This window comes from Phlebotomus argentipes, unplaced genomic scaffold, assembly GCF_947086385.1.
Source record: "Phlebotomus argentipes unplaced genomic scaffold, Phlebotomus argentipes genome assembly contig_2, whole genome shotgun sequence".
Lineage (NCBI taxonomy): Eukaryota > Metazoa > Arthropoda > Insecta > Diptera > Psychodidae > Phlebotomus > Phlebotomus argentipes.
The window spans coordinates 9,433,893-9,456,244 of NW_026776162.1; the positions used below are offsets into that span (position 1 = coordinate 9,433,893).

The window sequence follows — 22,352 nt, forward strand, 5'->3', positions numbered from 1 at the left end:
AGCGCGCTCTAATGGGGAAAATCATATTACTTTCCCACGGGATTCCACTTAAGAGCCATCATTAATTTTCCCCACGTTATTTGACAGGGTGGCGGATTGGAAGAAAATGGGAAATTCTATGACATTTACAGGTAATTCTCAATTTCTCACATTTCACTGGGGAAGAAAAAGCGTGGGAAGAATTCTCGAAATTCTCTCTCGCGCGCACGTAATTTGCAAATCATGGGAAAACACTTGCGATTTCAACTGAATTCATTACTATCGATGAGTATAGTTTCTTCCACTGCAAACACTTTGATTTTTCTCCCCTCTTCCGTGAGAGGAAATGAGCTGAGAATTCTCTCATTTTCCCCAGCGTTCAGCGCTAAACGTGCGCGCGCAGCTTCGGGAAAGGTTATAAAAGTGCGCTTAAAGCTTCCGTGAGCTTACTTGAAGTCAAAGTGGCGTCGAGATAAGATCACGATGCTGGGAATTGCGCTGATCTGTACAGTGTTTGTGCTCTGGTTCCTCCACTATTTGTGGCGCGACTGGGAATTATATCGCGTGGCATGGAAGATGCCCGGACCCTTGATGTTGCCCTTGATTGGCAACACTTACTGCACTCTTGGACTGTCGCACGAAGGTAGATTTGATTGCTGTGGAAGTGTGAGTGTTTCTAGCGTGTGCATTTGCAGGTCTTCTGGACTATCTGAAGGAGTTGTGCACAAAATATCCCAGTCCGATGCGATTCTGGCTCGGACCGAAGCTCTTCGTCATGATCAGTCGACCGGAAGAGTGCCAGATTGTCTTCAATGCCCAGGAATGTCTGAGCCGAGATGACATTTACGACTACATAAAGCCTTTCACGGGCGATGGACTCGTGACACTTCCTGGTAAGATTGAAAATCAACCCCTAATCTTCACTTCGAAGCCTCAAAACCCAACAATTTCAGCTGCAACTTGGAAGGATCACAGGAAATTCCTCAATCCCTGCTTCAGCTTGAAAATCCTCCAGAGTTACATGACAATCTTCAACACAGAAGTCAAGACGCTGATCGAGAGATTGGGTCAGAAGGAGGGAAAAGGACACTTTGATATGTACGACATGATGGACGCTTGCGCTCTGGACGTCGTTTGCCGTAAAAACACCCCTTGAAACATCCCTAAAGATTGCATTTCCTGATCGGAGAATTCTTTATGTTGCAGAAACAACACTCGGAACACAGATGAATATTCAGAAGAATGAAAATATGGATTACCTTGACGCGGCCAACAGGTGAGATTTTCCACGTAATTCACACTGATTGTCACTGATCCGCCTTGGTGATTTTTTTCTAATTCACCCAATAAGACAATTTCCCACATTCTCAAGCCAATTCGCCTTGCCTCGGGACGTGAACTTCCTGCTTATTTGACCTGTTTTCTTGTCCACTTTTTCAAAGTCTCCTGGCCACGATGACAACGCGGATCTTCAATCCTTTCTACCACTCAGACTTCATCTTCAACCTCAGCAAGTGGTCGAAGATGGAGAAGAAGAACTCCGACATCACCTTTGGCTTCGTCGATGACATCCTGCGCAGGAAGAAGGCGACGTACAAGAAGGCTCTGCCCGAGGAAAGGGCGCCACTGGACGAAAACACGTCCTTCAAGTCGCCCCAATTGTTCATCGATCAGCTGCTGAAGCTGTCGATGGAGGGCAACTATTTCACCGACACAGACGTGAAGAACGAAGCCAACACCATCGTCGCCACGGTGAGTCACTCGCCCCTCGATTGCATCTCTGCAATTAATGCCCAACGACGTGCTCCTCATGCATAAAGACAGTGATTTCGGACCGAGTGAAGCGTGTGTGAATTGAGAAACTTCCTGTCTCTCCCAGGGATACGAGAGCACCGCCCTCATCACGTCCTACTGCATCCTCATGCTGGCCATGCACCAGGACCTGCAGCAGAAGGCCTACGAGGAAGTCAAGAGCGTCATTCCCCGGACCGGCGACGATGTCAAGTATGACGATCTGGGCCAATTGGATTACGTCGAGCGATGCCTCAAGGAGACCATGAGGCTCTTCCCCACCGTACCAGTCGTGGCCAGGAAGGTCGATGCGCCCTTCAAGCTGGGTGAGAAGCTTTTCCCCAAAGTTCTGCATGTATTTTGGGATAAGAAATTGAATTCTGGGGTGGAAAATAATCGATTTCTTCCTGTTTCAAGAAGCTTTTTCGTGCTTTTGCGTGTTTTCCAACCACAAATTTGGGTTAAAAAGATTCTAATCGAAAGTCTGCAGCTTAATTAGTGATTAAAAGAGCAAATGAAAATAACATTTCCTTAATTTCTTGAATATTCACAAGATTTCTCAAGAATTGATTATAAAATTAATTGTTTTTCACTCATAATCATCTCCTTTCTTACAAGGATATTTCTTGGAAATTTTCTTCTTATTTGCAATATTTCTTGAGTGTCTTTTGTAGTCAAACAAGAGCTTTTAATTTAGTCTTTCAGTGGTATGAAATCAAACCTGTCTCCTTGATTTATCTCTGCAAATTCCTCCCCTAACAATTCATCCCCTCTTTTCCCAGACAAGTACACAATCCCTGCCGGAACACACATCGTGATTGGCGTGCTGGAGATGCAGAGGAATCCCGAATTCTGGGGTCCCGAAGCCCACAAATTCAACCCCGACAACTTCCTCCCTGAGAACTTCGAGAAGATCCACCCTTACGCTTACGTGCCCTTCAGCGCCGGGCCGAGAAACTGTCTGGGGATGAAGTACGCTTATATGCTGCTGAAAGTCATCATGGTTCATCTTCTCAGCAATTATCGCTTCACAACTGACCTGAAATACGAGGAATTGCGCCATCGGGTCGATATTACGCTGAAATTGACTAACAAGCACATGATTCACGTGCACAAACGCAAATAGAGCACTGAATCCAAAGTGCGAAGTGATTCACAGGTGGTTTAAGAAGAAAACATGAGAAAAATGCATTAAGCTGAGCGTCATGAGAAGTGATTAAATGGAATTTTCATACCCAGAATGATGTTTTAATTAGTATTACATTGTGAAATGCCCCGCCCATTGCGATGCCACGCCCACAATTTTGTTCTAATTTCAATTTCAAATGACTCTTTAAAATATTAAACTGTGTCACAACAGTGAAAACTTCCCTCTTCGCGCCATTAAAGCTCCTTCGCTAGTGTTTTTCCACCATTACAACCCTTTCTAATTTGTTGCTGCTGGCAAATAGAGTTTTGTCGCCGAGCGCAATGAAACGCTTATTCAAATTGAGTTAAGCACCCTAAAATTTCTCTGACTTTCACCAGTGTGTGCAGCAATTAGAGAATGTGAAAGTGTATTATAAGTAGATTCAAAGTTCTTCTCTCTCTCGTGAGCTTTCGCTTCTGCGGCAAGTGTTTATTTTTTTTCTGTCTCTCTCTCTGGAGCACCAAAGTGGCAATTAGATGCGAATACATTTCATTTGGTGTGAAATGCAATTGCAGAGAGCGTCTCAGGAGGAGGAATAAACATGGAATTACCATTCAAATGTCCCTCAATTCTCAATGCAATCAATCTGCATTCTTTTCACACTGCGCCACTGGTGATATAATTCTATTGTGCCTTGGCGAAATTGCTTCTCTGACACATTCAAGAAGACACCGGAAGTCAGAGGTCATGAGTAAATTGAGCATTGGATGCAGATCGTGATGGTCACACAATCAAATTACACATTTCACGTGAGAGAAGCTCATCTTCAATCTCCTCTGGACACTTGCAGAGCGTCCGGAGATGAGAAATCCTGGGGATAAATTCAATTAAGAGACGCCCAAAAAGGGGCACTTCAGTGCGCAAAACAGTGTCACGTTGCTTGAATTTCCGAGAAACACTTGTTTTCCTTGCGATCCTCACCGTGTGACATTGATCGTGGCTTTGACCGCATCGTCAATTTAGTATTGAGTGCATTTTCACCTGAACCGCCTCTAATTCTATGCAATTACATCGGGCAGAGAGACTCTCATTAGACTTAAGTGGCGGGTTTTTTGCCGCGACCGAAAGAATATGGCGCAATTGGCGCGCCATGTTGTGAAACCAGAGCGAAAGATTGCAACTTGATCACCCTCGGAATCAACCACGCGATCATCCATCACAGATCACAATTGCACAATTGGACATGGAAGACCATAAGGAAGTCACGCTGACGATAAAAACTGCAACATTCTTGCCATGCATTCACGCACACACAATTCCCAAGAAAACTACGATCATGAACTTCACACCAAAAAAAAATCCATCTGACGATCATCGTGCGAGATATCCGCCCAATTTGCTGCACATTTCCGCATTCCGGCGCGAATTCTCAGAAGCTCATTTGGCGCCAAATCACGCAGATGATCAACATCCACCCCCACATTGCGGTCAAGAGCGCGCGCGGCGTTTTCTGCAAACTCACTCACCTCATTTTCCTTCAGCCAATGCCTCGATCATGAGAAACAGGTTGGCGAGATCTCAGGGGCCGGCCAAGGATGCCAGTCGCTGCACAGTTCAGCTGGAAAATTGCATTATGCACTCTGTTTTTCTCAAGAAAACCACAGATATTGCGATCAATTACTCACAGCCACTTTTCGCGATTATTGAGGGGAAATTCGCACTAATATTGAGTCGATTCGTCATGAAAATAATTGTCATTTCACATGTTATTCCTAAAATCAAAGCCATTAAATCCGAATGAGTGTTTCTAGAATAAATTTCAGCCTTTCAAACACCTTTTTTACAGGGTAAGAATTTATTTCTGCTTCCAAAAGACACTTTAAAAACGTCGGGTTTAAAATTTAACATCAATATCGCTGCGAAATTGACCAAATTTACCTCAAAACCCTCAAAACGCCCTTCAATCCATCATTAGAATGTTAATATTGGTCTGTAATAATTATTTTCTGATTTTTTACAGTTGATTTTATTGATATTTATCAAAATTTTTGACTGAAACGTGTGAAATATTACTTTCTAGAGTCGATTTTCATAGTATTTTAGTACATTTTATCCAAACAAGATCTAAACAATTAACTTTTCATACTTTGTATGAAATTTTTTCTAAAGTTTTCGAGTAAAAAGGAATTTAAAAAATAAGACAAATATTATATTCATTTAAAATCTGAGAGTATTTTAGGAAAATCCTGGAGAATCTAACATTAAAATGTATAAATAGTCAAATTTTCATTCTTTAAAAATCTCTTTTACAGTGCTTCGTGGATAATTAAACCCGTCGAATTGCATTCTCAAATATTCTCTTGAATTTCTTAATGGAATTTAACTCTCTAAGCTATTCACGTGGGAAAAATTCTTTTAAAATTCGTAACAAAGAATCTCACTGAGAATTTATCATGAATTTCTCAGCAGCATAAGTGGTAAAATTCCATGTGAATCTCACTTCTTGCCGCACAACTTTGCTTACCACAGCAGCAGCTTTTCCAGCAGAACTCTTCAGCTATGCAAGTTGACCGTGAGTCGCATTCCTGGGGCAAATTTCCATGTGTCTCCATCTTTATCGCGCTGCAGCTTTCGCTCTGAGCTTTGATCGTTCCATTGAAACCCCTTCTACGGCTTTTCCAGTGCGATTCTCAATGCTGATGCCTGGGAAAATCAGCAGAATCGTCAGTCTAGCGCGCGCTTCCCAGGCAGTTCGGTCGGTTTTCCTCCAGTGTTGTTCTTCGCGCAGTGCTTAAGTGCTGAATTGATCTGCAACATTGTGGCAAAAGTGATTCTTTGGCTGTGCAGCCATGATTGTGATTGCGCTAATCGGTGTGGTTGCGGTGTTTTATCTCTACTATTTGTGGAGCAATCGGGAGTTCTACAGGACGGCCAGGAAGTTTCCTGGTCCTCTCGCTCTGCCCATCATTGGCAGCGCTTATCACTTCATCGGCTTGTCCAATGAAGGTGAAAACGCGTGGCGAATTCTCTAGGGGAAAAACCAAGGGGAAGATAATATGCCTCAAATATCTACAACACTTCCAGACACTTTTAAACTTATTTGAAAGCATTTCTTACACTTCCTCAACTGTTTTCTACACGAATTTCTGACTTATCACAAATCTAATCCAGATTTTTCCGTCTCAAGAAGTTTAATTTCTTCAAATGTTTAGATTTTGAATGGCAAAAAATTGAATTTAATTTTCTTTGATTCATTCATGGCAAACTTGTGTCTTGATTTACTAGTTTTATGTTGTAGAAAATGCGTCAAAAAATATTTTATCAAATTGTGAGGTTATGAATGCAACTTAAATATTTTTCTTCACTTAATTTGAACCTTTTTACACCCAGAAAATTAGTGAATAAGGTGAAGAATACAATGTTTCCACAAGATAGTGACGTTAAATTTGAAATAACTGAGCTCAAATCCCATTTTTGAGGTTATGATTGACTTTTAAGCTTTTCTTTTTACCTAATATGAAGGTAATTTAAACAGAAAAACTCAATTTTGCCAAGGAAAAGAGAAATAGTCCCAGATTAAACACAATTTTCATGATTTTGAGGATTTTTAAACGACCTGAAGCTGTCTTAAATCAATCACATAACCTAGAAAAAAGGAATAAAATTAATTTTTCTAAACAGAATTATGCAGAAAATGCCCTTAATTTGTTGAAATGGAAGGTTTTGCTGTGCAAATATTCTAAATATTTGACTACTTTTAATTCCTAAACACTTTCCGTGAAGTTGTACACCACTTCCAAGCATAATATCTGCCCCTTGGAAATAACCGATCGCAGCATTTGTATCGGAATTTATGGGTGATTCGCAGGCATTCTCAATGTTCTGGATTATCTCACGACCAAATTCTCCACGCCGCTCGGTTACTGGCTGGGCCCGAAGTTCTACATTCTGGTGACAAAGCCGGCGGATTGCCAAGTTGTCCTCACATCGCAGCACTGCCTCAATCGCGATGATGTTTATGACTTCACAAGGAGCTACGCAGGAGATGGATTAATCGCTCTCAAGAGTAATGAAGGCAGTGAAGAGCCCTCAAGACAGCTCAAGTTTGCCTGACAAATTACTGAAAAATCTCCCCTTTGGGGGTGGAATGGTAAATTAATTGCAGATCCCGCGTGGAAGGAGCATCGGCGCTTCCTCAATCCCTGCTTCAGCCTGAAGATCCTGCAGAGCTTCATGCCCATCTTCAACAACGAGGTGAAAACCATGGTGGAGCGTCTCAAGCGTCAGGCGGACGACGGCGGCACATTCGACATGTACAAATATATCGACGCCTGCACATTGGATATGGTGTGTCGTGAGTATTACCGAGGAAATTCATCACTGCTTGGCGCGAAAGCTCATCTGGGAAATCACAGAGTGTCTCACTTTTGAGTGATGCGCGCGAAATTGCACTCAATGAATCACCAAATTGATCAGCTTTGGAATTTCACCAAAGAAATCACGCACGCAGAGCTTTGTGAATCATTTAAATACCCAGAAGAGCTTTTTCTCTCATTTCCCCACACGCAATTTGTGTGGCCGCACAAGTCTATGAATGTCTCAGACAGTTTATTCTTTCTTCACTTCTCTCCACATTTTGCCAGAAACAACGCTGGGAACACAGATGAATATTCAGAAGAATGAGAACGAGGAATTCCTCTATGCGGGCAATAAGTGAGTAGATATATATGTATTGGATTCTTGAACCAATTCTGTCGTTTGCATTCATGTCAAAAGCACATGAATGAACGTGCGAGCTTCGGCTCAAGGTTCTCCACATTCGCATGGCAGAAATTATCAATCAAACAGTCCCTGGGGTGAGTCATTAAGTGTGTCTCATCCGCACACTGACTTCCAGGGCGCTTTATCTCCTGTCACCACTTCAATTCAATGGTCAGAAATCAATAGGTTGACAGGTGTCGTCCGCCCCGGAGCGGAAGATTGCGCAGAGTGAGTGTTTGGCAAATGGAAAAGAACGAGAGGTGTTCATTTGGAGGGCTTCCAGAGGAATTCCACCAGCATTCATCATCCTCTGCATTGTGCGCCTTGACAGCAACAATTAACTCACTCCATCGCATTCTGCCCCAATCTGAGCCTCCATGAGGCTTTTCCCACAGGAATCCTAAGAGGATTTTCCAGATGAATTTTGAATGTAACTTTCTCAGAGAATTATTCAGAAGCTCCTCTTATTAAGCTCTTTATTACAAAATTATTATAGTTATTGTTTGCTAATAATCTCCAAATTGCTAGTTTCAAGTCTATAATTAGTCAAGAAGTTTTTTAAATGGACTTTCTTTGAGGTTATGTTTGATTGAAGCACAATTTGCTGGGTTTTGTAAATTCAAACCATGTAGAAAATTGATTTTATGTGAATTTTTAATTAATGTGAAGATTTCAAAGCATCTTATCTCACTTGCTCGTTTTTCTTTGAAGTAATCGACAAATAAGTCATCGATAATGAATTTTTATCAAGTTTTTAAACAATTTTATGAGAAAATGGTTAAAATCGACAGTCTAAAGAGTATAATTAGTGAAAATCAGTCCTATTTTCCCTCTAAAATTGTAATAAAATATTAAATAACGCACAATTTATGTCGATAACTTCAATTACTCCAATGTAATTGGGATGAAAATTGAATTTATCCCGAAAAAAGCACTGGAAGAAAATAATATCTTAATCATTCTGAAGTGTACACCACTTCCAATCTGATATCTGTGCCTTGGGCAAATCAAAGACAGATAAAGACAGCATCGTAAATCCACTGGATTTAATTGCACGAACCTTTGAGTCGTCTGTGCCCCGAGGAGAGCCGGTGATTGGCCTCATCTCAAGTGTTCTGCTCTCCACAGACTCCTCGAGATCATGACGCACCGCATCTTCAAGCCGTGGTATCATCTGGACTGGGTGTTCAGGCTGACGAAGATGTACCACGAGCAGAAGCGCTGCTCCAACATTACGTACTCCTTCATCGGCAAGATCCTGCAGAACAAGAAGCGCGACTTGGCGAACAAGAACGTGGAAGGCGCGGAGAAGAAGTCGGACTTTGATGAGAAGAGCGACTCCTTCAAGTCACCCCAGATCTTCATCGATCAGCTGCTGAAGCTGGAGGGAAGCCACTTCAACGACTGGGACATGCTGAGCGAGGCCAGCACCATCGTGGCTGCGGTGAGTGGAGGATTTAAGCTCGAGCACATTGCCAATTAATTCGCTTCCCATTCTGGAGCTGATTTATGGAATTATCAGGGGAAATAAATGAGGGCCTCTGGGGAGGCACAATTAATCCCCCTTTGGCTCCCACGCGACATTTATTGTCACTCTATTTTTAATTGATACAATTAAGGCCCCAGAAAAGCTCAGCGCGAGCTTTTCTCCGTAATCGCCAACACATTGTTCGTGTCTGTGCAAACATTTTACGGCAAATTGCCTTATTATAAACCAAATGCACTTTGATTAATTTATAACACATGTGTGTTTTCCGTACACGATTTCTCAATTGCAGATCCAATAAATTATTTATAAATAACAAACGATTAAAATTGTTGTCACAGAATAAACATTTCCTCTAATCCACATCTTTCAGGGCTATGAAACATCGGCTCTGATGATTGCTTATGCCATTCTCATGCTCGCCATGTTTCCTGAGTATCAGCAGAAGGTTTACGAAGAGGTGAAGAGCATCTTTCCCTCGAAAGACTTTGACGTGTCCTACGATGACCTGAACAAGCTGGAGTTCACCGAGAGGGTCATCAAGGAGACCATGAGACTCTTCCCAGCAGTTCCAGTCATGGCCAGAAATGCGACACACAGTTTTGACCTCAGTAAGGCTCAAAGACACTTAAATCCTGGTTAATTTTATGCCAAGGGGAAAATATTATCTATCTGAATGAAAATTGTGTCACATTCTGTGATGTTATAAATCATGAAGTTTTCAGGCGAAATTTTTGGCTGAAAACCCGCTTAAATATCACTCTTTTCAGTATGTTTTTTTACCCATAACCTCAAAAACAATTAAGATTTCATCAAGAAAAAGTGTTAAAGAGGTGAAAATCTTTTACAATTCGTCAAATAGATCAAATTTAATTTAAAATTTATTCATTTTGAATCAAAAACAATTCTGGAAATTACTAAAACAATCATTTTCAATTATCTTGAATACTATTTTTGAGGTTATGTTTGAAATCAGAACAATTTTCCTGTCGATTTTATCTTCCAATGCTTCGAAATTGTCATTTTTATTGCATGCAAAAGCTTCAGAGCGTCAAAAATTGAAAATATCTCAAAACCTAAGCACAATAATAGATGAAAATCATATTTAAATTAGTCTCATAACCTATAATTGGTTAATTTGCTGAAAATCAAGCAATTGAAGAGGAAATATTGTGAAAATCTCAAACTGTAGCTAATTTCGATAACTTCCCTGCAGTTTTTCACCACTTCCTGCCGCCCTATTTCCCCCTTGGCTGACCCTTTGTCGCTCTTGCAGATGGCATCACAATTCCCGCCGGCACGGCCATCGTCATCGGCACGATTAGCATGCACAGGGACGAGAAAGTGTGGGGCCCGGAAGCCAAGAAGTTCAATCCGGACAACTTTCTGCTGGAGAACTGGGAGAAGCAGCACCCTTACAGCTTCATCCCCTTCAGCGCCGGCCCCAGAAACTGCATCGGCTTCAAGTACGGCATGATGTCCATGAAGACCGCCATCGCGCACACCATCAGGAACCTGAAGTTCTCCACGCAGCTGAAGCTGGAGGAGCTGCGCTTCGAGATTGACGTGACGATGAAGCTGGTGAACAAGCACTTGGTCACCGTCGAGAGGCGAGAGGAGTGAGCTTTTCCCCTTTCCCCAAACTAATACCTTCCCAGCAGTGAGATTAGCAGAAATAAAAAAGAGTTTTGCCAAAGGAAAAACCGCGGCATCTTTTGAATTGAATCGCCAAGAAGTAGGCAAAGTTGTGCTTTTGGGTGGAAAAATGCGGCTAAAGAGCGCAGATTGAAAAAAAACCATTGACTCATGAAATTAGCAGCATTAATAGGTATATTAAAGACCTCTGCTGGAGTGTTTGCACATCACAGAGAATTTCCTGCCTTATCAAAATAAACTCCATGACCTGCGGTCAGTCGTAAACGTGATTTTGGGCGCGCAATGGCGAAAAAAGGCGGCGTGCGAATTGAATTGCGCCCAAAACCACGAATTTCTGTGGCCACAGAGAATTGCCACGCGCGCGAATGTCAATGTTAATTGCAGTGAATGCGTGACCACAGCGAGTCTGCTGCACTGCTCGCCACAGCCTTCGATAGCTCAGTTGGTAGAGCGGTGGACTGTAGAGAGAGATTTCCCTCGGAATCCGCCGGATTCCGCGGGAGTTGCCCAGAAATCCATAGGTCGCTGGTTCAAATCCGGCTCGAAGGACAACTTTTTGCGCGCGCCGTTTTGCAAGAGCTTTTCGCAAAGACACAAAGTCGCGATAATGATAAGGAAGATGAGCAGTAAATTGCATCAACAAATTCACACATCATCAAATGGTGATAATTTTCGTGATAGGTTGAATTTATTTCAAATCTCTACTGATTTCCCATAAGAAGCAGATTTTTGTCGTGAATCTTTAAATTACTCATATTTATATAGCAAATTAGTGGATTTATTTTTTAATAAATCAATCAAAATCATAGGAAATATTGATATTCTCATGAATGCAACACAAATCAATAATTTTCTTACAATGAAGACCACAAATTTCACTCAAATTTCACTCATTCTGTTCGATTAAGCAGAAAATCAAGTGCAATTGAAGGTAAATCTTGGCAAATTCGTGTTAAACAGTCTCTCGCTCTCACTCTGTATAGACAATAAAACAAGCAATAGAACATGGGAAATTATTGATTATCTCAGAATCTATGCGGTATGTAAGTTCAATGGCTCGATAGACGCACAAAATCTTCAACTTGAAGCTGGAAAACTTGACTTTGGGTGTTGAAATACGACAATTTTGGAGGCTTTTTGTGACCTTCTCAGCACATTTTTGCTCATTGAGCTTCTCAAGAAGCTCAAAATTCACCAATTTGACGATAGAGATTTTTATTCAATTGAATTTAATCATAGAAGAAAAACGTTTAGCAATTGATAAGTGTAGAAAAATCTGTGGTGTTAAGTCAATATTTATATAGGGTGTAATTAATTTGACGGAGTCTTTTAGTTGGGAAACTCCTTTTCTAAAGACGCACTTTTCCCTGCTTCTCAGCTGATTACTCGACAGCTTTCTTGTGTGCAATTCTTCGCCAACACTTTTTGTTTGATGTCTTCTATTTGACGAATAGATTCGCAAGTTCTTCAAATATATACATGAAGTAAATGCTTGGATAAACATTTGTCTATATTTTTTGTGCACCATTTAATCTCCACACATAAAAAAAACACCTTCGAAGAGCCGAAGAATAATATTCCGAAAAAATCACTCCTCTCGTTTCTCCCACTTTAATTGACGCCTTTATGTCCGGGGCCTATAAATGTCCGCGGACATTCGGCGGCGCACTCATTTGTTGTGCAGTGATCAGTGCCAGTGCCTCAGGATGTTCGCGCTTGTCGGGATAGTGACTCTGCTCACGCTAATCTACTTCGTGTGGACGCGATGGGACATCCTGAAGCTCACTTGGAGTCTTCCCGGACCGCTGCCTTTGCCGCTCGTGGGCGCAGGATATTTGGTCCTGGGCAAGGGCAACAAAGGTAGCTTAAAGTGTGCATTAACACGTCTTTAATCGCTCTTTGGTGATCGATCGTGATGACGAAATGTGTGCTTGGGAGTGTGTTATTGGAATGACATCAATTTGTGCTGGTGTCTTTGCAGATTATCTGCAATTTGTTGAGTGGCTGTTCAAGAAATACTCCAGCTTCCATCACCTTTGGCTCGGACCGCGCATGTACTTGCTCGTCAGTGATCCCAAACTCATCCAATCCGTGCTGTTTGCTCCGGAAACCCTCAATCGCGACGATATATATGATTTTGTGAACGTCCTGGGCGACGCCGGCGGTCTGCTGACGCTCAACGGGCAGACGTGGAAGAATCACCGCAAGAACCTCAATCCCTGCTTCAACGTGAAGATCCTGCAGAGCTACATGCCGATCTTCAACGAAAAAGCAGGCATCATGATGAAGAACTTGACCGCAAGACTGCACAAAGGACCGTTCGATTTCTACGAGTTCATGGACGCTTGCACGCTTGACATGATTTGTCGTAAGTATTTCTGCATCTTTCTCAAGGAATATATTAACGTCTCGTTGCTAAAAATTACTGCAGAAAGACGCAGAAATGAAGATATTCGCCTGATTAGCAGCAAAACTGTGCGAATTTTTTCACATCTACTTCAGCAGCAATAATTCCTGTGTTCTTTCTCACTCGATCTTCAAACATTACTCGAACTTGAGATTATTTAATTACCTCTTCTTTCATGATTTTCACTCAAGACAGCACTCAAGAAGCTCTTCAAGCGTAAATGACGTCATTTGCATCAGAAGAAAATCCCTCGATCATGCTTAATGGCTAAAATTCTCACTGACTTTCCAGAAACAACACTCGGAGCTGAGATGAACATTCAGAAAGGACAGAATCAGGATTATCTCTACGCCTGCAACAAGTGAGGATCACTAAAATTATGATCTGTAAATCATACTCAGATGTGATCTTTGTCTTTCAGTCTCTTGCCGATGATCGGCATCAGGATTTTCTCGCCGTGGTTGTATCCGGACTTTCTGTTCAAATTCTCGGAACTCCACAAGACAACCGAGAAACTGCGCAAGATCACGTCGAACTTCGTGGAAAAAGTGATCAAGAGCAAAGCGTCAAACGCCGAAGAGACCAAAGGTTACAAATCCGAGCGACGTTTGTCTGAAGACGAGTTGACGTCATACAAGAAGCCGCAGATCTTCATCGATCAAGTGATGGAGATGTTTAAGGAAGGCAAGCTGGAGACGATGATGGACGTGAAGGCGCACGTGGGCATTAATATTGCCGCGGGATTCGAAACATCCGCTCTGACCAGCAGCTATTGTGCTCTCATGCTTGCCATGCATCCCAAAATCCAACAGAAACTGTACGAAGAGATCGAGAGCATCTTCGGCAAAGACTGCAAGAATCCCGTCGTGGAATACGAACACTTCGACAGACTGGAATACCTCGATCGCGTGCTCAAGGAGACACTGAGGCTCTTCCCAGCCGGTCCTTACGCTGCGCGCAAGGTCAGCAAAGACTTCAACTTGGGTGAGTTCTTTTCGTGCAAATGCGTTGTTATTCACTCTTGCGATCTTCTCGATAACAAGCAAATATTTGAACTGCATCGCGATCATGATCGCGCTTTTGTTTGAACAGACGCGCCGTCAAGTGATGAACAGAAGCGTGTTTTTAACTGTTTTTACGGACAACTTCTGTTCATTGAGCATTTGATTTTCCAGCACAAGTTCACACACGATCTCTAATAATTACATCCATGTAATTATGTTCATGTGTTGCAATTCACACCTTCTTTGCCTTTTGCAGCTGGCCACAAGGTTCCCGCCGGCGTGCGGATTATGGTTAGCATAGTCACAGTGCATCACGATAAGAAAGTTTGGGGCGAAGACGTTGAGAAGTTCAACCCGGACAACTTCTTGCCGGAGCGCGTCCAGGCGCGTCATCCTTACAGTTACTTGCCTTTCAGTGCCGGTCCGAGAAATTGCATCGGCATGAAGTACAGCCTGATGAGCATGAAGACGATGATCATCCATCTGGTGTCCAACTATCGCCTCAGCACAGAGCTTCGCATGGAAGATCTGCGCACGCGATATGACGTAATGCTTAAGCTGATCAACAAGCACATGGTGTCCATTGAGGCGCGGTAGAGGCTGTGATGAGATGTCTTGCAAGTTATATAAATAAAAGCTTGCAAGTGTCAAGGTGTGCGGATTGTCTTATTTCATGGTGGGCAGCGGAAAGTCCCCAAGTGAGATCCAGAAATCAATCTCCTCAATCTCAGTCGGCGAAGAGGAAAGAAGAGTTCTGCTGAAGAAGGTGTCTGAGAATTCGGACCAGATTGTGGTCAGCGACAGAAGGGAGGAGTGTGTCTTGAAGGTTGATTCCTTCAGTTGATTCTTTGAGTATCGACGCCAGAGTGCCACAAGTTGTGGAGGAATAAGAAATGTGGAAAGCAGAGTCGGAAAATGTAATTTTGCCTTTTTTTCCGAAGAAATAAACGTTGATTTAGACGCTTGGTTCTTCGCTCTTTGAGAAAAGTGATTTATTGGTGGCAATTTCCTCACAACCTCAACATTTTCATCATCAATCTCATATCTCTGGCCTACAGTGCAACATCCTGCGAAGGAGAATGCAGTCACTCCTAGACGGATTCACTTACAGTCCTCTCTTTGCTACTTTGCAGCTGAAGACGCTTGTAGGAATCGTGGTGAGGGAAATTAGGGAATCTTACAGTCCATTCCAAACTACTTATAGGCAAAAGCCTCCAGCAGAAAGCCGTAGTGAGATAAGGAGAGTTTCTTAAAGGTGTTTTCAACCATTTCCACGGGAAATTCTTACACAAGTTCAGACGCTGTTGTGGAGTTTCTCAAGGAGCAAAGTATTCTAGAACCTGGCCAAGAAGTGGGAATTTCGTCAGGAGAAGTCAAAGGGAGGAAAAGGACGCACGATATGCACTGCTGATGACCTGGGCTCTTCAGCAGAGTGACTTAGAAGACGAAAGACGCGCAATCAATGGCTTTTGTGCAGCTAAGAAGCTTGTGACACCGGAAACAGCAACAGCAGAAGAAATACGCTAACCGAGGAGCCCAGACAGCTGTTTGAGGGTCAGCGGCGTGTAATCTTACAGAATCTTGATGGCACTTGAAGTTCCAGAGGAGTGAAAGCCAGGATCTTAGCGCTTTACGACTCAATTAGAAGCTCTCGAAGTTCTAATTGTGGCAACAAAGCGGAATCTCAAGTCCCAACAATCAGCCAAAGAGTTCGGATTGCTGAATCTCATTTTTGACCACAGATTTAAACCATGACAAGCATCTGGTCAAGATTGATGTAATGCCTAATTAATTTGCGGAGTGTTGATATTACACGGAAACTTCTTTCTGACGCCAGTAATTTCTTGAGGACACTCTTTCCCGGGCATTTCAGACAATCACTCTCGACAGCTTTCTTGTGTGCAATGCTTCCGCCAACACCTTTATATTTGATTGTCTTCTGTTTGACGAAAAGATTCGCAAGTGATTTACTTCAAATATATTCTCATATGTATAGTTAAATGGTTGGATAAATATTTGGCTATTTTCTGTGCACCATTTAATTCTGACACAAAAAAAAGACTCATTCAAAATTCTGCGTTTTGTGTGTGGCTTTGCAAAGCTCCTTTGCTATTCTCTCTCTCTCTCTCTGTCTCTCTTTCTCTAACAAAATAGTTATCAAAGCAATTACATCGAGTAAGAAGCTTGTCTTTTGATCTCTTTGGCGTCTCTTTGACCTTTTCCTCCATATTGATCCCAAACTTTCACCGCAAAACCCATTCTTTGCATTTGATTCAGGCATTTGTGGCCGTCACAAAATGCTCTCTTCAGCGGTGACGAAGCTCTCTCGGCAAACAAGAAGTCGATGATGTCTCGATTGTGGCAAAAAAAGTGGCTCAAAATGCGTAAAAGACAACATCCAATATTTGAAGACACCTCCAAGAAGAAGTGGTGCTCACTTGAGAACGTCAACAACACCTTTTAGTGATTTGAGGCCCCTTTCCGCTTTTCACTTTCCCTTAAAGAGCCACTTTTTCTCCTTCTTCTTCTTCTCCCTGATGATGCTCTCAAGATATTGCACACAATTGTATAATCGCTGGCCAAAGACCACGACAATGTAAGAATCTGACCAAGAATGTGAATTTACGAGCAGTGTGAAAATCGAATAGCAAATATTTGGCATTCTTCGGCACTTTCTGGCATGCTTAATAATTATTCCATGCGAACATAGGAGTTTTGTGCCTTTGAGATGCTGTGCAAAGCCCGATAATCGCCCAAGCCAGAGATTCTCACTCTCGGCAAAGTTATGTTTTGTTTCCCATTCAGCAGAACAAATGCCTAAGATCAATATAATTACTCTTTCCCTTTTACCAGTCAACTATGTCATGTTTTCCCATTACGTAATCCCCCAGAAAAACACTGAGGAATTCCTCTGTGTTGTGAGGCACAAAAGAACTTGCTCTCCTGCTCAAGGTCTGCGTGCGCTTTTCTTCAGCTGTGCAGTCACGTTCCCTTCTTCCTCAAGTCCATGGACGCGCGCGAAAGCACACGCGAGCTTTTCAATGGCAAACGCGGTGGAAAATGGAAATTCCTCCGCCGACAGCTGGTCAATTAATCTTCATTTGTGTGCATCAACAATGGCGTGTTTGTCACGCCGGGAGAAAGAGGCTGATGAGATTTTTTTCTCCCCGCGGAAAAGCCCATCAATTGCGCAAGCCGAAAGGCCGATCGTCATCGGGACAGATGAGCAAATGGTCTGAGGGTCTCTTCTGAGGTGCGAAGAGCTTCGTATTTGCATGGACTCGCGGAGTCACAAAATAATACTCCCTCCAAGTCCATCGTCAACGTCGTCTGATGGGCACATATTTACACAGCATAATGATTCTAATTCACACCAAACAAGGGGACAATCATTGGGCATCTGAGGCACATTTTCTTCCTTGAATGGCTTTTGAACTTACATTCTGACTGTCTTGTTTCTTGTTCACATTTCTATGCGTTGTCAGATGAATGTAAACACTCTCGAGCACTCAATTTCTTGTTCTCCACACTGATCAAATACAAAGAATCTGCTCACCTCCTGTTATTTAATGCCATCCTGGCACTTTATTATCTCAAATTGGGCAAATACTTCACACATTGTGGGATCTAAAAAACATACAAAGAGGGAGAGATCAGCCACTTTCCGATTAAACCTAACCTTTCACTTTACCTGAACTCTATTATTAGTTCTTCTTTACTATCTCTTCTGTCAAGTCCCTTCTGTCTTCCTATTCCTGTAAATTAATCCTTTCTTAATCTCATATTCCGATCCAAAATAGTCTTAACTTACAGCTTTTATCACTAAAATTCACTTTTCCCCTTTTCTACTCACAACGAATCTGCTCACCTCCTCTGGATGTGTCTCCAAAGTGTCTTGTTCACAGTCTGGATAGCAGTGTACTTCTTGTGCGCTGTTTTTAAGAAACATCGGACATGAGAAATGCTGACTTCTTGAGTCGCTTACATGACACACTTTCCTATTTTCGCTTTTTCTCTTCTATTTCCATAAATACATGACTGTTTATGTTACTTTTTCTTCACAAACACACCAACTTTTGCTGTCAATTTGTTTGCATCAAATGCATTGCGAGCCCTTTTGTACAAGTTTTCGCAGAATGACGCGCCTCTCATTTCTCCCACTTGATTTTTTGGGATGTTCGCGCGCGGGAACATCGCGATGTCAGCCTATAAATGTCCGCGGACATTCGGCGGCGCACTCATTTGTTGTGCAGTGATCAGTGCCAGTGCCTCAGGATGTTCGCGCTTGTCGGGATAGTGACTCTGCTCACGCTAATCTACTTCGTGTGGACGCGCTGGGATGTAATAAAGCTCACTTGGAAGCTTCCTGGGCCGCTGCCCTTGCCGCTCGTGGGCGCGGCCTACAATATCCTGGGCAAGAATCACGAAGGTAGGGCATGAAGTGCGCATTAACACCTCGTTAATCGCTCTTTGGTGATGATCTTGGTGATGAAATGTTTGCCCGCGAGTGCGTTAATTATTGGAATGACATCAATTCGCGCTGGTGTCTTTTGCAGATTATTTGGAAATGGTTGAGGGAATGTTCAAGAAGTACTCCAGCTTTCATCACTTCTGGCTCGGGCCGCGCTTTTACTTGCTCATCAGCGATCCGAAGCTTATCCAATCCGTGCTATTCGCCCAAGAAGCCCTCAATCGTGACGATGTGTATGATTTCGTGAGTTTGCTGGGCGACGGCGGCGGTTTGCTCACGCTGAAGGGACAAACGTGGAAGAATCACCGCAAGAACCTCAATCCCTGCTTCAGTCTCAAGATCCTGCAGAGCTACATGCCGATCTTCAACGAGCAGGCAGGAATTATGATGAAGAACATGAACGCCAGACTTAATAAGGGATCATTTAATTTCTACGAGTTCATGGACGCTTGCACGCTTGACATGATTTGTCGTAAGTATTTCTGCATCATTCTCAATGTGTTGGCTTAAGTGGCATTGATTATCTTCTGAAGAAATTAACGTTCAGTTGCTAAAATGTCTCCAGATAGACGTAGAAATGAAGAAATTCGCCAGATTAGCAGCAAATCAATACGAAATTAGTGTATATTTAACGTCTACTTCAGCAGCAATCATTCCTGTGTTTATTCTTAGAGCGAACACAGACTTGAGGGTGATCTCGTAAATTACCCCCTAAACGAAGGTGCAAAAACGTAGAATCTCTAAATCATCCCCTTAAGTCTATATTTGCTCGGATTCCATCTTCAGATGACACTTGAACTTGAGATTATTTACTTTCCTCTTCTTAATTTTCCGATAATATTAAACACACAATTCAAGTGCAAATGACGTCATTTCATTCAGAAGAAAATCAATCAATCATACTTAGTGACTAAAAATCTGTAAATTTCCAGAAACAACACTTGGAACTGAGATGAACATTCAGAAAGGACAGAATCAGGACTATCTCTACGCCTGCAACAAGTGAGGATCGCCAAGATTATGATCTGTAAATCATACTGAGAAGTGATCTTTGTCTTTCAGTCTCTTCGAATTGATCACCATCAGGATTTTCAGGCCTTGGTTTCATTCGGATTTCCTGTTCAAATTTTCCGATTTCCACAAGACAACCGAGAAACTGCGCAAGATCACGTCGAACTTTGTGGAGAAAGTGATCGTGAACAAGGCGTCGAGTGACGAAGAGACCAAAGGTCACAAATCCGAGCGACGTTTGTCTGAAGACGAATTGACGTCATACAAGAAGCCGCAGATCTTCATCGATCAAGTGATGGAAATGCACAAAGAAGGCAAGCTAGAGACAATGGTAGACGTGAAGGCGCACGTTGGAACAAATATAGCCACAGGCTTCGAAACGTCCGCCTTGATCAGCAGCTATTGTGTCCTGATGCTTGCCATGCATCCCAAAATCCAGCAAAAAGTGTACGAGGAAATTGAAGGCATTTTCGGCAAGGATTGCAAGAATCCTGTCGTGGAATACGAACACTTCAACAGACTAGAGTACCTCGATCGTGTCCTTAAGGAGACGCTAAGGCTCTTTCCTGTTGTTCCTTACTTTGCACGGAAGGTCAGCAAAGACTTCAACTTGGGTGAGTCATTTCTTTGTCGCACTATTGAAACACGCTTACTCACGCTCCGCCATCTTGCTTTCGATCATCCGCGAGCGTCTTTCGTTGAATGATTTTTTATTTGCAACAAACAATTCGTCTTAAAGTGACCAGATTGATCGAATTTCACGATTAGATTCACTTTTCACTGGAGCGAATCAACTTGGGATCAATTTCATCACTTTATTCAAGATGAAGCCTGACGTATCCCGACTGTCCTGCGTCGATCCTCCGAATTTCGGAAAACCCAGCTGATCCTCTCTCGTTCCTCCATTAATTAGTCAATATATTTCCCCTAAAACTGTCGATATTTTAATCACTTCAATGTAAAAAAAAGCAAATGATAGATTTCTTAGAAAATGCTTCAACGCAATTCAAAATACTGCGCAAATTTCTCAAGAAGAAAAGCATTTTGAGCACGTAAAACACTCCTGACCATAATATCTCCTCCTTGTCTTGCATGTACGTTGTTATTCACTCTTGCGATCTTCTCGATAACAAGCAAATATTTGAACTGCATCGCGATCATGATCGCGCTTTGTTTGCACAGACGCGCCGTCAAGTGATGAACAGAAGCGTGTTTTTAACCGTTTTTACGGACAACTTCTGTTCATTGAGCATTTGATTGTGGAAAATCGGGACGATAAAGCACAGATTATATCATATTTGCATAAGTTCACACACGATCTCTAATAATAACTCATGTTATCATTTTCATGAGTTACAATTCACACCTTCTCAGCTCTTTAGCGCTCTTTTTGGGAAATGTTTGACAAGACTAAACACTTTCTACGCACGCTTTTCGGCCTCTTTCAGCCGGCCACAAAGTTCCCGCCGGCGTGCGAATCATGATCAGCATGATCACAGTGCATCACGACAAGGAGATTTGGGGCGAAGACGCTGAGAAGTTCAACCCTGACAATTTCCTGCCGGAACGCGTGCAGACGCGTCATCCTTACAGCTACTTCCCCTTCGGCGGCGGCATCCGCAACTGCATCGGCATGAAATACAGCCTGATGAGCATGAAGACGATGATCATCCATCTGCTGTCCAACTATCGCCTCAGCACTGAACTGCGAATGGAGGATCTGCGCACGAAGATCGACGTGACGCTGAAGCTGATCAACAAGCACATGGTGTCCATTGAGGCGCGCTAGAGCCTAGGAAAATGTCATTAACTTATTTGTTTTGCAATTTAGTGTGTAAAGTAAAGAAGAGACACAAGGTTTTTCCACCAAATCCACCGTCTTTTGGCTCTTTTGGCGGCAAATAAGACGCAATGTTTGCTCGCGATCGTTGGGGAAGATCAGAGACCAATCGGCACGAGATATTGCGCAAATAGGCGTCTTTTGCAGTGAATCTTGAGTGGAAAATTTGTGAATTTGATCGCAGATCGATACAATTTCAATTTCTGATCACGTTTTGCTTATTCTTATTAATTTATTTGAGTAAATTGATGATTTTGGAGATAATTACTGTTGAAATTCAGAATCTTGAATCTATTTTTGATATGATGAATAGAGAAATTCGAGGAAAAACCTATCAAAATAGCTTTAAAACAGATTAATTCCGAGGAATTCCTAATATTGCTGATCTTTTGAGCTGAAAAACTGCTTAAATCTGCTTTAAAATTGATAGAATGTTCATGCGAAATATTGATGATAAATTGCACTCGAGTGATCGTCAGTTGTTTCCACCTCTTTGGCTTATCAGCATTTTTTCCGCCGTCTTGATGATCGTGCGCGCTTTTGGCTGAGCGAGTTTTGGAGGCCATTCGGAGCAGTGAAAGTCACCGCGATCGCCTCAATACTCGTGCCTTCGATAGCTCAGTTGGTAGAGCGGTGGACTGTAGAGAGAGATTTCCTCGGAATCCACCAGATTCCATGGGAGTTGCCCAGAAATCCATAGGTCGCTGGTTCAAATCCGGCTCGAAGGATTCTTTTTGCCTCCTTCGGCGAATAAAGCGCAAATTTTGCCCACAAAAGACACTCTGTGAGTCTCTCAAGCTCTCATGAAGTGATTCTC

The 22,352-nt window shown here is 42.5% G+C and overlaps 3 protein-coding genes and 2 non-coding genes across 5 annotated transcripts; all 5 read left to right on the forward strand.

The window, feature by feature from the left end:
* The first annotated feature begins 432 nt into the window (after window positions 1-432).
* Window positions 433-10,927, forward strand: LOC132265249 (uncharacterized). The gene is made up of 14 exons (XM_059765827.1): window positions 433-622; window positions 675-872; window positions 933-1,118; window positions 1,186-1,255; window positions 1,422-1,731; window positions 1,859-2,096; window positions 2,553-2,894; window positions 5,747-5,905; window positions 6,768-6,965; window positions 7,065-7,253; window positions 7,543-7,612; window positions 8,789-9,104; window positions 9,520-9,757; window positions 10,423-10,927. The coding sequence occupies exons 1-14, from the start codon at window positions 463-465 to the stop codon at window positions 10,767-10,769; spliced, it is 3,021 nt and encodes a 1,006-aa protein (XP_059621810.1). The 5' UTR covers window positions 433-462; the 3' UTR covers window positions 10,770-10,927.
* Window positions 10,928-11,229: 302 nt separating this feature from the next.
* Trnay-gua (transfer RNA tyrosine (anticodon GUA)) lies at window positions 11,230-11,351 on the forward strand. Its single transcript has 2 exons — window positions 11,230-11,266; window positions 11,316-11,351. It is a non-coding gene; the product is annotated as a tRNA-Tyr (tRNA).
* Window positions 11,352-12,445: 1,094 nt separating this feature from the next.
* On the forward strand, window positions 12,446-14,860 carry LOC132265250 (cytochrome P450 4c21-like). Its single transcript, XM_059765828.1, has 5 exons — window positions 12,446-12,662; window positions 12,784-13,170; window positions 13,501-13,570; window positions 13,631-14,193; window positions 14,470-14,860. The coding sequence occupies exons 1-5, from the start codon at window positions 12,446-12,448 to the stop codon at window positions 14,808-14,810; spliced, it is 1,578 nt and encodes a 525-aa protein (XP_059621811.1). The 3' UTR covers window positions 14,811-14,860.
* A 3,392-nt stretch (window positions 14,861-18,252) lies between these two features.
* LOC132265183 (cytochrome P450 4c21-like) lies at window positions 18,253-21,527 on the forward strand. Its single transcript, XM_059765750.1, has 5 exons — window positions 18,253-18,642; window positions 18,770-19,156; window positions 19,617-19,686; window positions 19,747-20,309; window positions 21,144-21,527. Exons 1-5 carry the CDS (start codon window positions 18,426-18,428, stop codon window positions 21,482-21,484), a joined length of 1,578 nt encoding a protein of 525 aa, XP_059621733.1. The 5' UTR covers window positions 18,253-18,425; the 3' UTR covers window positions 21,485-21,527.
* A 615-nt stretch (window positions 21,528-22,142) lies between these two features.
* Window positions 22,143-22,263, forward strand: Trnay-gua (transfer RNA tyrosine (anticodon GUA)). The gene is made up of 2 exons: window positions 22,143-22,179; window positions 22,228-22,263. It is a non-coding gene; the product is annotated as a tRNA-Tyr (tRNA).
* The last annotated feature ends 89 nt before the right edge of the window (window positions 22,264-22,352 follow it).